Source organism: Myodes glareolus, chromosome 9 (genome assembly GCF_982192425.1).
Source record: "Myodes glareolus chromosome 9, mMyoGla1.1, whole genome shotgun sequence".
Lineage (NCBI taxonomy): Eukaryota > Metazoa > Chordata > Mammalia > Rodentia > Cricetidae > Myodes > Myodes glareolus.
The window spans coordinates 64,464,291-64,478,026 of record NC_142034.1 but is presented as its reverse complement, the minus strand read 5'-3'; the positions used below and the strand labels follow the sequence as shown (position 1 = coordinate 64,478,026).

At 47.1% G+C, this 13,736-nt stretch overlaps 1 protein-coding gene across 9 annotated transcripts in view; it reads left to right on the top strand.

Annotated features, from left to right (window-relative positions):
* Nucleotides 1–13,736, top strand: part of Mprip (myosin phosphatase Rho interacting protein) — a 124,895-nt gene that overhangs the window by 100,857 nt on the left and 10,302 nt on the right. For 6 of the 9 annotated variants that reach the window (XM_048448063.3, XM_048448062.3, XM_048448058.3 and 3 more), the window contains 5 exons: nucleotides 406–979; nucleotides 2,344–2,460; nucleotides 4,947–8,750; nucleotides 11,891–12,038; nucleotides 13,197–13,314. In XM_048448063.3, the coding sequence (XP_048304020.3) occupies nucleotides 406–979; nucleotides 2,344–2,460; nucleotides 4,947–8,750; nucleotides 11,891–12,038; nucleotides 13,197–13,314 (4,761 nt within the window). The remainder of the gene's footprint in view (nucleotides 1–405; nucleotides 980–2,343; nucleotides 2,461–4,946; nucleotides 8,751–11,890; nucleotides 12,039–13,196; nucleotides 13,315–13,736) is intronic. The other 3 variants (XM_085695003.2, XM_048448065.3, XM_048448066.3) reach the window with 1 other exon arrangement.

Genomic DNA, 13,736 nt, shown 5'->3' with positions numbered 1-13,736 from the left:
GTGTCTCCTGTTTATAGAAATCCCTGAGCCTTTCTGAAGAGAGCTATTTCTGTTGCTACATAGTGTAAGGTTGCTTTATAATAACCAACCTCACTAAGTGTCTGGACCCTTCTCTTCTGTGGGACTTATAGGAGTCCGTTGACTTTATCTCCATCATCCATGATATGACCACCATGACACTCCATTTAAAGGATGAGAAATGAAGTCTAAGGAACAACTAAAAGTCCTTCCCCTCCCCATCTAGTAAGTTTGAGATCTCCAAGGGAGAACCAAGCACAGGTGGAGCATTCTTCCCTCTACTCTTAGAAGCCACTTTGAGGATGAGAACAGGTATGTACTGACTCTATGACCTGCTGAAATGTCCAGACTCCCTGATAGGTTCCCTGTTTCCTCATTATCTCACAGCTCATTGCCTGAGGAAAAGAATAAAAGCACACCTTCTTTTGAGACCTGCCCGAGACCAAATGAGAAGCAAGAAGCTGAGCCAGGAGAGCCAGATCCTGAGCAAAAGAAGAGCCGTGCTCGAGAGCGGAGGCGGGAGGGCCGCTCAAAGACGTTTGATTGGGCTGAATTCCGCCCCATTCAACAGGCCCTGGCTCAAGAAAGGGCCAACACTGTGGGGTCCCCTGATGCTGGTGAACCTGGGCGTCCTGAAGCCGAGCCAGGTGAGCTGGAGCGTGAACGAGCCCGAAGGCGAGAAGAGCGCCGCAAGCGCTTTGGGATGCTGGAAACCGCTGATGGGCCAGGTATGGAAGATACAGCCCTACGTATGGACGTAGACCGGAGCCCAGGGCTGCTGGGAGCCCCTGACCTCAAGACACAAAATGTCCATGTGGAAATTGAGCAGCGGTGGCACCAAGTGGAGACTACCCCTCTCAGGGAGGAGAAACAGGTGCCTATTGCTCCTCTGCACCTATCCTTGGAGGACAGAAGTGAACGACTCTCCACACATGAGCTCACCTCTCTGCTAGAGAAAGAGGTAACGTGAGGCAGCTCCCTTCTTAAATGCACAGAATTATTCAGTACAGTACAATGGGAGAGTAGGGATATAGCCTAGGGCTGTGGTGAGACAGAGTGGGGAAGGTATTAGATGGAGGCATTCTAACAATCTTGATACAGAGCAATATAAGCTAGCCCGTGTTCATAGTATATGATTCTTATAGAATGTGTCCAGATTACATCTGCATGTACATTTATGCCTTACTAGTGCGTTCCATGACCAAAGAGTTACAATATGAGTATCCTTATTCCAAAAGTTACAAATGCTCCAAAGTCCAAAAGACTTAGTGTCAGCGTGACACAAGCAGAAAGTTCCCTACCATAAAATTTTGTTTCTGTATAAAATTAGTAGATACTATATTATATAGCAGACTAGGGATATGGCACTTCCATAATCCACAAAACCCTGGCTTCAATACCGGCATTGCCAAAACAAAACAAAATGTACATATCACATGTATAAATGAAGTCATGTGTATAAAGAAAAAATGTAACAGGATTGAAGTTTGTATTTAGATTGGGCTCCATCCCTCAAATTGCTTATTATGTAAATACAGTTACTCCAGAATCATTTCAAAGGCAAAACAACAAGCAACCAGAATACTCACATGAGGTATTTGAGATATATGCTCAGCTTACATAGGGTTCTGTCTGATTTTTGCCCCCTTAGAGGCATCTTTCTCGGCAAGCGTCAGGCATATTGCACTCTTTCCATAATAGCCAACTGAAGATCTGCCACTTCAGCATGCCTCTCTTTGCCTCTTTAATTTTTTGTTTTTTTCTGTTTTATTAAATGTAGGAACCTGATAGATCACTAGCACCAACACTGACTTTTCCATTTTCTATCTGCACTAATAAAATATTATATAGGTAAATATTATATAGGTAAAAATATAGGTAAAATGAAGTAATTCAAACTTGCATAGTTCTAGGCTATCAAAATAAGCCATCTAGGCCAGGCATTGGTGGAGCACACCTTTAATCCCAGCACTTAGGAGGCATAGGCAGGCGAATCTCTGAGTTCGAGGCCAACCTGGTCTTCAAGAGCTAGTTCGAGGACAGGCCCCAAAGCTACACAGAGAAACCCTGTCTCGAAAAACCAGGAAAATAAGATAAAATAAGGCTTCTGGCCTCTAGGCCGCATACTGAGTTCTTAACTGGCCTCAGGCATCTCACTGGATATGCAGCTTGAGCTGGACCCTTCAGTTCCATATGATGCATGTCCAGTGAGATGTCTGAGGCTAGTGAAAGAGCCCATTGTATGGCCACTGTGGTCAGTTGCTTTTCCTTATTGCCATCCTATTTGTGAAGTGTATGTATTTTTTTTTTTATTTTCACCAACAGCTGGAGCAGAGCCAGAAAGAGGCCTCGGATCTTCTAGAGCAGAATCGGCTTTTGCAGGACCAGTTAAGGGTGGCCCTGGGCCGAGAGCAGAGTGCCCGGGAGGGCTATGTGCTGCAGGTAGGGTGGGCAGCTGCCCAGTCATCAGTGCACCCAGGGGCTTCAGTGTGAAAGGTCTGCTCAGGCCCACAGGCTAGGAATGTGCAAACATGGCAGAGCTCTGGTCAACAAGGACAAAGGTTCCTAAATGCTATGATATTCTGTACATTTTCCTTGCTACTAGGACAGTGATTTGGGGGGGATGTGTACCAAATCTCTACAGCTAAGGATTTTCTTTTGGTCATGAAATCATTTTGGTAATCTCTCCTTTAGACTTTCTAGACGTGCTTTTGCGAAAACCATGTATCTGTGTCTCATTTCTCATTGTGTTCACCATAGTGAGATTGGGCCTGTTGTACATATTCTGAAAAGGTGGGCAAGACAGCAAGCCAAGTGCCTTCTTAGGACAACAACAAGTTAGTGGTGGAGCTAGACCTGCACCACCACCCACCTACCTATTCCTTTGTAACCAGCCTGAGTTTCAGGAGGACATATGACCACCTAGCCATCCTAACCCCACCAGGATTGAGGTAAAAGTTATGGCAGCTAGGTGCTGAGTTGACAGCCCAAAGCCAATGTCCTTCTCCTTTTGAGGCGTCTTCCAGAATCCTTCTGCATTCAGATCCCTAGAGTACCCTTGATATGGTTATGTCAAAAAACAGTCTCAGGGAAGCTTTGTATGAGGACAGATGGGCATGTATTATCCTGTAACTGGCTTCCTAGGATAAATGCTAGCTCTGAGACATGAAGTAGACATACTCTCACCCTGGGTACTGTCGTGCTGATGGAGGAATCAACAAGTAAGTGCTAGGGATAGTAGAATGGTGTGGTAGAATTGAATTAAAGCTCCCGGAGAAGACATTGGTTTTAGAGTGGTGTTAGGGTTTTAGGTTCTAGTCTTGATTCTGCCACTCATCCCAGAAGCATTCACCACTCCTACAGCAGCAATCTCCTGCCTGTGTCATTTAGAACTAGTGTCTCCAAAGACCTTTAGCCCTCAAAGATCCAAAATCCCTGCCAAGTTCACTGTTGACATGCCCAGACCCTTGTGCACTGATCTCCTCAGTCTTCGTCACCAAGTTATAAATGGACCTGGAGTCCTTTCTTCGCCTCAACCAGAGCCTACCTTACCTTCATGCCTATCCCTCCCACTGCTGCATGTGTCCCTTGCTTGCCCCACATTACCGCACCCTCTTCCCTTCCAGTAGACTCACTGCTAGCCTACTTCTGACCTTGCCCCAAACTGGCCATAGCAGGCATCTCCCTTCTATACAGCCTACTCAGAAAGCTTGAGGTTATTCATTCAGGCCATCCTTAATTTAAGGGTCATTTTCTTAAGCCTTTGTTGGGTCCATCATATAAAACTTGACTTCAGACATGGTGGTAAAGACACTGCCAAAAAGCTTTGCACATTGCTACCTTGTGTATCTAACATGGACTAGTATGTGCATCTACATTGAAGGCCCTGTGGTTAGCACCTGGGCCAGCTTCCCGCTGAATCTAATAATGATTACCCCTGAGTTTTGGAAATGCTTATAGTCAAAAGTGAGAAGGGGAAAGAGGCCTTTTGGGGCACTGAGGGCTAAGAGATGCAAGCTCGGGTAGGGTGCTGTGCTAACTGCTGGGAGGGGCCTGCATGCTTTGGATGGTGAACATGGTGTGGAATTGGAACTTAACCTGAGTGTCACATCTGTGGCTTCCCCACCAGTAGACTGAGGGAGCCTGGGCAGGCCAGATTCTAGGTGGGGGTTCTCCTGACTTACCCATGTTGTCTCCCCTGTTTTATATTAGTTCTGTCTCTTCTGTGTGTCTCTCAGTTTGAGGAGTTTTGTGTTTTATTTTGGGTTTTGCATGTTTCACTCTTATTTTGAGCTTTATGAAGGTTTGTTTTGTTACCACATTTTGCTTCATGATCTGCATTCCCCTTGTTCTGTCTTCTTGCAGGTAGAGATTAGTTTTCTCCTTACGGTGGAGGCCTGACTACGCTTTCTAAAAAGGAAATGTTCCAATGTTACCTTGCTGACATCTCTCAAGTAGTTACCTGCCTTCCTTCTCTTCCTATCATGGAAGGAAGTGACATCACTTTCTTGTGCCTTATACCCTGTACTGCTTTAAATATGTGGTCTAGAACCACATACTTTGTTTTGCAAAACAAATGCGGTGTCCTTTTGTCCTTCGGTCTCCGTTATACTTCTCAGTGTGTTTCATTATTCAGCTTTATTTGGTTTATTTCTTCTAGATGCTGTTCAATTAGATAGAGCTGTTTTTTGATGTTTTTCCCATGTGTTCTGTTTATGTGGAAGCAGCTATATTTGCCAAAAACAATTAAATAAAACCCACATTAATTTGATTTTTTTTTCTTTAAACGAAGAAAAAAAAAAGTTGTTCAAAGGATTAAAGCCAAACCCACCAAGGAGCTTTTCTATGATTGATCCTGGCCAGAGGTGTGACACTCAGAACAGGGTGGCCTGAGTGTTACTAACCAGTATTTAATCGGTTTTTTTAAGACTGAAGTGGCCACTTCCCCATCGGGTGCCTGGCAGAGGCTCCATAGAGTCAACCAAGACCTCCAAAGTGAGCTGGAAGCTCAGTGCCGGCGACAAGAGCTCATCACCCAGCAGATTCAGACGCTGAAACATAGCTATGGGGAGGCCAAGGATGCAATCCGGCACCATGAGGCTGAGATTCAAACCCTGCAAGCAAGACTTGGTAGTGCAGCTGCAGAACTGGCCCTTAAGGAGCAGGCTCTAGCCAAGCTCAAGGGTGAGCTGAAGCTGGAGCAGGGCAAAGTTCGTGAGCAACTAGAGGAATGGCAGCACAGCAAGGCCATGCTGAGTGGCCAGTTGAGGGCCAGTGAGCAGAAACTCAAAAGTACAGAAGCCCTACTGCTAGAGAAGACACAGGAACTGAGGGACCTAGAAACACAGCAGGCATTGCAAAAGGACCGACAGAAGGAGGTGCAGAGACTGCAGGAATGCATTGCTGAGCTCAGCCAGCAGCTAGGTACCAGTGAGCAGGCCCAGCATTTGATGGAGAAGAAGTTGAAGAGGAACTACACATTGTTACTGGAGAGCTGTGAACAGGAGAAGCAGGCACTTTTGCAGAACCTCAAAGAGGTAGAGGACAAGGCTAATGCCTATGAGGACCAGCTACAAAGCCATGTGCAGCAGGTGGAGGCCCTTCAAAAAGAAAAACTGAGTGAAACAAGCAAAGGCAGTGAGCAGGTACACCAGCTAGAGGAAGAGCTGGAAGCCCGGGAGGCTAGCATCCGCCAGTTAGCCCAGCACGTACAGAGCCTCCATGATGAACGGGATCTCATCAAGCAGCAATTCCAAGAGCTCATGGAACGTGTGGCCACATCTGATGGGGACGTGGCTGAGCTCCAAGAGAAGCTGAGGGGAAGAGAAGCTGACTACCAGAACCTAGAGCACTCACACCACAAGGTCTCTATCCAGCTACAGAGTGTACGCACTCTGCTGAGAGAAAAGGAAGAAGAACTGAAGCACATTAAGGAAGCACATGAGAGAGTTCTAGAAAAGAAAGACCAAGACCTTAATGAGGCTTTGGTTAAAATGATTGCCTTGGGCAGCAGCTTAGAGGAAACAGAAATTAAGCTGCAGGAAAAGGAAGAGTGTCTAAGGAGATTTGTAAGTGATTCTCCAAAGGATGCCAAAGAGCCTCAGAGTACGGCAGAGCAAACGGAGGAGGACCGTGGCATTTTGCCCCTAGGCTCAGTCACCAGAGTATTTCCAGGCTTTCCCCACTCACAGCCAGAGGATGAAGACCCAGGTGCTGGCCTAGGGGAGGAATGTAACAGTGGTAGCCCCAGCAGAGAGGAGAACATGGTACCCCCAAAGTCTGCAGATGTGCCTGACAGGGATGGGCATCTGCAAAGCAGCTCTAAGTCTGACCAGGGAGCACCTGTAAAAAGGCCAAGGATCCGGTTCTCCACAATCCAGTGCCAAAGATACATACACCCTGAGGGTTGTGCAAAGGCCTGGACTAGCAGCACATCATCAGACACCAGCCAGGACCAGTCACCCTCAGAGGACAGTGTGTCCTCAGAAGCTACCCCTAGCACACTCCCTGCAGCTGCAGATGCTGAAACATATATCTCTATAATCCACTCCCTGGAGACAAAGCTCTATGTCACAGAGGAAAAGCTCAAAGACGTGACTGTGAGGCTGGAGAGCCAGCAGGGCCAGAGTCAGGAGGCATTGCTTGCATTGCACCAGCAGTGGGCTGGCACTGAGGCACAGTTGAGGGAACAACTCCGTGCCAGCCTACTACAGGCTAGTGCACTGGCCTCTCAGCTAGAGAAAGAGAGACAGGAGAAGGCAACAAACATTGAACACCACTCTGGGGAGCTGGAAGACTTCCAAGCCAAAAATAGCCAAGCCCTGACATGCTTAGAAAACTGCTGGAAAAAGCTAAGGTCTCTGCCATTTGCTGACCAGGAGGAGGGACAGGATGCATGTGCAGCCTCCCTGGCTAACATAGAGAGTATGCTTGTGAGTGCTATAAAGGCCCTTCAGCCTTGGGAATCCCCATCAGACAGCAGGACGCAGACTGAGCAAGAGACAAGGCATCCCATGGAAAGTGGTCTGACAACCCATGTGCAGCAGCCCTACCAGCCCATATTGAATGAGCAGGAACATAGGAAGCTACTTTCTGCTCAGATAGTTCTGGAGGCCTCACTTATCAACCAAATTGCTGACTCTCTAAAGAATACCACTTCAGATGTGTATGGTGTTCTCCGTGAGCTTACTCAGTCAGGGGAGTGGCCTCTGAAGGAAGAAAGTACTGCCCTCTCTGCTGGGGCTCCAATGGAGATTTGGGCCAAGAAGGTACTGGTGAATGGTGAGTTCTGGAACCAGGTCGAGTCCCTAAGTAAGCACCTAGGGACACTGGGAGAAGAAGCAGCCTGCACGTCAGGAGACAGGCAGCAGCATATTCCCCAAAGTCTGGCTGATGCCACATGGATTCGTGCAGAGCTCAGCTATGCCACACAATCATTAAGAGAATTGTTCCACCATAGGCTACAGAGCATACAGGAGACCCTTCAGGGGACCCAGGCAGCCCTACAGCAGCACAAGTGCATGCTGGGAGAAATCTTGGGAGCCTACCAAACCCCAGACTTTGAAAGAGTAATACAGCAGATCTTAGAAACCCTCAGGCATCCAACTGGCAGGGAGGACCAAGTACAAACATCCTGGGACCAGAGCCCATTAGGAGAGGTACTGAGGCCAGGCACAGATGACTCCCAAGAGCCTTTGCAGGCTTTCCATCAGAGCCCTGAAGTCCTTGCTGCCATTCAGGATGAGCTGGCCCAGCAGCTGAGGGAAAAGGCTAGCATCCTTGAGGAGATTTCAGCTGCCTTACCAGCCCTGCCTCCCACAGAGCAACTTGGGGGTTGCCAGAGGCTTCTGCAAATGTCACAGCATCTCTCATATGATGCTTGTCTAGAGGGCCTTGGTCAGTATTCTTCATTACTGGTTCAAGATGCAATTATTCAGGCTCAGGTGTGCTATGCAGCATGCAGAATACGGCTGGAGTATGAAAAGGAGCTGCGGTTTTACAAGAAGGCCTGTCAGGAGGCCACAGGGGCCTCTTGCCAGAAGCGTGCACAAGCAGTTGGAGCCCTGAAGGAGGAATATGAAGAACTTCTCCAGAAACAGAAGAGTGAGTACCAGAAGGTGATCACCCTCATTGAAAAGGAAAACACTGAGCTCAAGGCCAAGGTGAGCCAGATGGATCATCAACAGAGATGTCTACAAGAAGCAGAAAGCAAACACAGTGAAAGCATGTTTGCCCTGCAGGGCAGGTATGAGGAGGAGATCAGGTGCATGGTAGAGCAACTGAGCCACACTGAGAATACACTGCAGGCTGAGCGTAGCCGGGTTCTCAGCCAGCTAGACGCTTCAGTCAAAGACAGGCAGGCCATGGAACAGCAACATGTGCAGCAAATGAAGATGCTGGAGGACAGGTTCCAGCTGAAGGTCCGGGAGCTACAGGCTGTCCATCAGGAAGAGCTGAGGGCCTTGCAGGAACACTACATATGGAACCTGCGGGGAGCCCTCAGCCTCTGCCAACCCTCACACCCAGATTCCCCACTGGCTCCCAGGCCATCTGAACCCAGAACTGTGCCAACAGCCAAGGATGAGGCTGAATCCATGACAGGACTACGAGAACGTATCCAGGAGTTGGAGGCCCAAATGGATGTCATGCGAGAGGAGCTGGGCCATAAAGAGCTGGAGGGTGATGTGGCCACCTTGCGGGAGAAGTACCAACGGGACTTTGAGAGCCTCAAGGTCTTTAGCACCATTTATTTTTCAGAGCCAATTCTCTTTGGTTGTACAAGAAAGGGGCATTGTGGGCAACTGAGGTCTTAGTGGAATAGGAAATAGTTTTAGCTCTCAACTGCTATACAGGCATAACTGAGTAACATTCTCCTCTCTATTCATGACCCAGAAGAGAAACTAGCAAGGAAAGCAGCATCCCTGTGGGAAAGTAAAGTAGGGTCTTCCTTGCCTGTACATGCCTCCAGGGCACTCTCCACACCCTTCACCTTACTCTCACAGAACCCCTTCTGGCTTCAAAGTTGAGGCATTAGTCCAAGGACTGTCTCACACCTCTGAACGGCAGCCACCATGTGACTCTTCCCAGAGAGCAGAGTTAGGACTTTACAGCACAGCAGTATTTGCAAAGCAGTAAGCATTCTTGTCTAGCCAGACTTCCCAAGGAAGAGTTAGCAGTAGATGGGCACTGTGTCTGAGAAGGGCTTTCCCATACTGTTGCCTCACCGGCTACCTGTCATTCTGTGGACATCACTTTTTTTTTTTTATCTTAGATTACACTGTGTGTGGCTGCCTGGGCCTAATTGTGGAGGGTTCTAACCATTTCTTAGATTCCAGAGGTGGCCTGGTAGCTGTGTCCTCATTTTCTTCCCCATTAGAAGGTATATAGGCCCCAAGCGTCCCTGAATCAGATCTTTTTGCAGGTCACTATATCACAACTGTAGCACAGCAGGGTGTCTGGGACTGTTTCCCAACACCCTTTTCCTCCATACTGAAGGGAAACAATGGTATATTCAGGCTGGTGCTTTTCCTTTGCCTCTGGGTGACCACATAGCTACTGACCAAATACACAGGAGAGGTTGATGAGGCACCTGAGGCACTGTTGCTCACCATTCTTTTCCTGATTTCATCCAGACCTTTTAAAAATCATAAGGCGCCAGGTAGTGGTGGCTCATGCCTTTAATCCTAGCACTAGGGAGGGAGAGGCAGGCAGATCTCTGTGAGTTCAAGGCCATTCTGGTCTACAATGCGAGTTCCAGGACAGGCTCCAAGCTACACAGAGAAACCCTGGTCTCGGGAAAAAAAAAAAAAAAAAAAAAAAAAAAAAAAAAAAACATTAAGTATTGTGAGAAATTTTCAAAATGTGTATTCAGTGATCCTGTGAGGATCCTGGGCCACCACTGCCTGCTCCTTTTTGCATCTGCAGGCACCTCCACAGCCTGGGAAGGGTGGGTCCAGGCCTGGCAACATCACAGTCAGTTAGCAGGATGTTGGAATGGTTGTGCTGGGTTCAGGTTACCTAGTGGGAAAATGCCTTAGAAACAAAAGGTACAGGTTGAGAGTAAGCGTCAGACTTCAGCATATGTATGTGCCCAAGAACTTCAAGCCCTCTGTAGGACTTGTGGCACAGCTGGACACATGCAGTGTGTTTGACCAGACTGATAGCCAGCTGGGAACAGTTTCTCTCTCTGTGGATCTCTGTCCAGAGAAGGGAGCCTGGACTGTTGCTGCTGCCACACCACCACTAGCCATGAGTCTGCATCTTAGTAAGGAACTTTGGATTCTAAGGATGGTTTAAAAATTAAAATTTGGAGCTGGGGAAATGGCTCAGTGTTTAAAGTACTTGCCAGCAAGCACGAGAACACCAGTTTACACCCCCAGCACTTATGTAAATCCTGGGTAAGCATGATATGGTGTGGCCCCCTTGTAATTCTAGCACATAGCAGATAGAGGCAATGGCTTCCCATAGAAAACTAGCTAGGCCAGCTAGCTGAATCAACAAATTCTGTGTTCAGATGAGAGGTTCTATGTAAGATCGAAGTGATCAAGGAAAGACACTCGATGTTAAGCCTCAATGGTGGCTTCCATGCACACATCCACACTCAAATTTTTAAAATTGGTTTACAGAGTAACAATTTTCAAATATAATACAGTTAACAAAGAAGCAACCTGGTTGTTAAAGACACCACAGTGTTTCTGTTTTAAAAATTTTGGACCCTGTCTTCTTTGTGTATTCCAAAATGCACAAATCCAAATAAGATGGAAAAGACTTTCTATAGGATTGGCATCCATTACATGGAACTCAAAATCTGAAATGAACCAAAATCCAAAATATTCTGAGCACTGACTGCCACAAGCGGAATACTCTTCAGTGAACATTCTGTGCTGTGTCTTAGTTAAACTGCAGACAGAGTAAACAGGCTGTATAAGATTATCTCTAGGCTATGTGGAGAAGGTAACTAGTACAGCACCCTCTGCAGTCAGCTCTAGGATGTGAGCAGGAGTTTAAAGTTGCTGAATAGAAGCCCCACAGTGATTGTGTGAATCAGTAAGAAATGTCAAAGCATGGAGGTTGGATACTTGGTATCTTTTCTTAAATCCATTAGCAAAACTATGAGATAGGAGCACAGAGTTAGAGCCACATTCTATCAGCTTGTTTCTTTGTTTTGTTTTATTAGAAAGCCAGTTCTTCTCAGAGGTGGCTATCACAAGTTTAGACAGAATGACCCACATTCAAAGTAGCTGTAAGCTGCAGGTGGAACACAGGGCATGCATTACTGCTTGGTTGGAGAGAGCAGCTGGGCTCCATGGCTGTGGAGAATGGGAACTCTCCTTAGGACTTACATGTTGTGTCTGTTCTGTTTGGTAAGGTGGTACGGTTCTCAGTGGGTAGCATGCCTCTGTTGTCCTTTAAAAGAGAGGAAAGGAGAAAGCATAGGCTGGCAGGAAAGATGTTGGCATCTACTCCGGCTCCTGGGTGGATACCCTTGAGCTGAAGTTCCCAAAAATAGATCCTGTCTATCCCAGCCCACAGCAGCTGGGTTGCGCTCTCCAGTCTCTCTACCCTTTGTTTCAGGATGGACCTCACTCTCTCCAACTAGCATGTTTGTCAGAATTTGTCCCTGTTGACGATCCAGTATGTCTGCTACTCCAGCCAATATAGGCAGTGCATGTGCCATTTGGTTGTAATGCCACGCAGTCCCAGAAAAAAAAGGGTGTATAGCTACATATAGACTTGGTACCTGATGCTGGAAGCTCCAGCCATATCTTGAGACCATATTACTTCTTGGATCAAGCAGGTCGCTGCCTTATTTATTACACGGGACAGCCACTTGGAGGCAAAGAGAAACAATAAGCCCTCTTCCATTCCACAGGCTACATGTGAGCGAGGCTTTGCTGCCATGGAAGAGACACACCAGAAGAAGATTGAAGACCTACAGAGGCAACACCAGCGGGAGCTGGAGAAGCTGCGGGAGGAAAAGGACCGCCTCCTGGCTGAGGAGACAGCTGCCACCATCTCAGGTAGGGTTAAGTCCAGGAGCACAGGGGTCCCGTGTTTAGGCCAAACCTGTAGTTCAGAAGAGAATTGGCCTTCCCTTGTTTTTTCCTGAGATAGAAGTTTCCTCTTTGTAGATGGTGGTGGGTATGGGTGGGCAGGGTCTCTATTCTAGGCCACCCTTTAACTCCCTATGTAAGTGAGAATAACCTTGAACTCATTCTCCTTCCTCCACCTACCCAGTGCTGTAGTAAGGGACATGAACTACCCCACCCTGTTTCTGTGTTGCTGGAAATTGAACATGGCCTTGCACGTGTCCAGCAGGTGCTAGACCAAATCAGTACCAGCCCTAGCCTTAAGCTTCATTTTGGAGAGAGGTATTAGAAGATTCAAAGTGAGGCAAGGACTAACTTGAGAAGCCTTTTGAGAGCCTCCACACTGAGAACCAGTACCCCACCTGTTTGTGATACTGTAGGCCCCCAACAAGCATCCATCACTTGGAGGACTCTTCATAGGAGCATGAATATATGTAACACAGCCCCAGCAAGTGTGTCTCACCTATCTCATGTTGCATTTGTTGCTTTCTCTTTACACGAATTTTTTTTTTTTTTTTTTTTTTTTTTTTTTTTTTTTTTTTTTTTTTTTTGAGACTGGGCTTCTCTGTGTAACAGCCATAGCTGTCCTGGAACTAGCTCTGTAGACCAAGCTGGCCTTGAACTCACAGAGATCCTTCCTGCCTCTGCCTCCCAAGTGCTGGGATTAAAGGCATTCGCCACCACTGCCCGGCCCCTCTTTACATGGTTAATGACGGTATGTGGCTTATTTTAGCATCAGGAAAGTAAGTAACCAGCTCTCACACACTCTTGTTTTAAAAACCCATTCAAGAGTACAACATTGACATTTATTTGATCATTGTGGAGTTTTTCTAATATCACATAAACACATCTATAGCCCTTTCAAGGGAATTAGTTTGTGAATTCTCTCAGCCTTTGTTTATCCCAGAGAGTCCGTCTGTGATAGACCAGCCTCCTGTGGAGTCCTACTGCTATTGAGTAGTTGGTGCCAGCAGGAAGCAGGCATCATCCAACCTGCCTGTGGCCTTGTGGAGGGATAATGTAGTAGAAAGAGCCACTGCCAGTTGTAGTGCGAGATTTTGGTGCTGAGGGGCTTTGTCTTTCCTGCAGCCATTGAAGCCATGAAGAATGCTCACCGGGAGGAGATGGAACGGGAGTTAGAGAAGAGTCAGCGGTCTCAGATCAGCAGCATCAATTCGGACATTGAAGCCCTGAGGCGGCAGTACCTGTGAGTCACCTAGCCCTAGGAGAGCCCCATGGGAGAGGGCTACTTTCCCAAGCCTAAGACAGCTTTGAAGTTGGTCTTAGGGAAGTGAGGAGATCATAGGTCTGAAACCTACCACACTACCTTGCTCTTCAGGTGCAAACACCAAAGGGTTAATTAAGACTGATCTCTACAATACAGAGAAACAAATGTAACAAATGATATTTAAAAACCATCACTTAAGCTAGGCATGGTGACATGCATTTGTGATCCCAGCACTTAGGAGACTTTAAGGATGGAAGAGTGCCACAAATCCGAAGCCAGTCTGGGCTGTATATGGAGATCCTGTTCTAAAATAAAACAAATGCCTTCTGTGTGTTAGGGCTCACTGCAGACACCATCCCCTGTTTGTTTGTACCACTGCTACTATATCAGTACCTTACAAA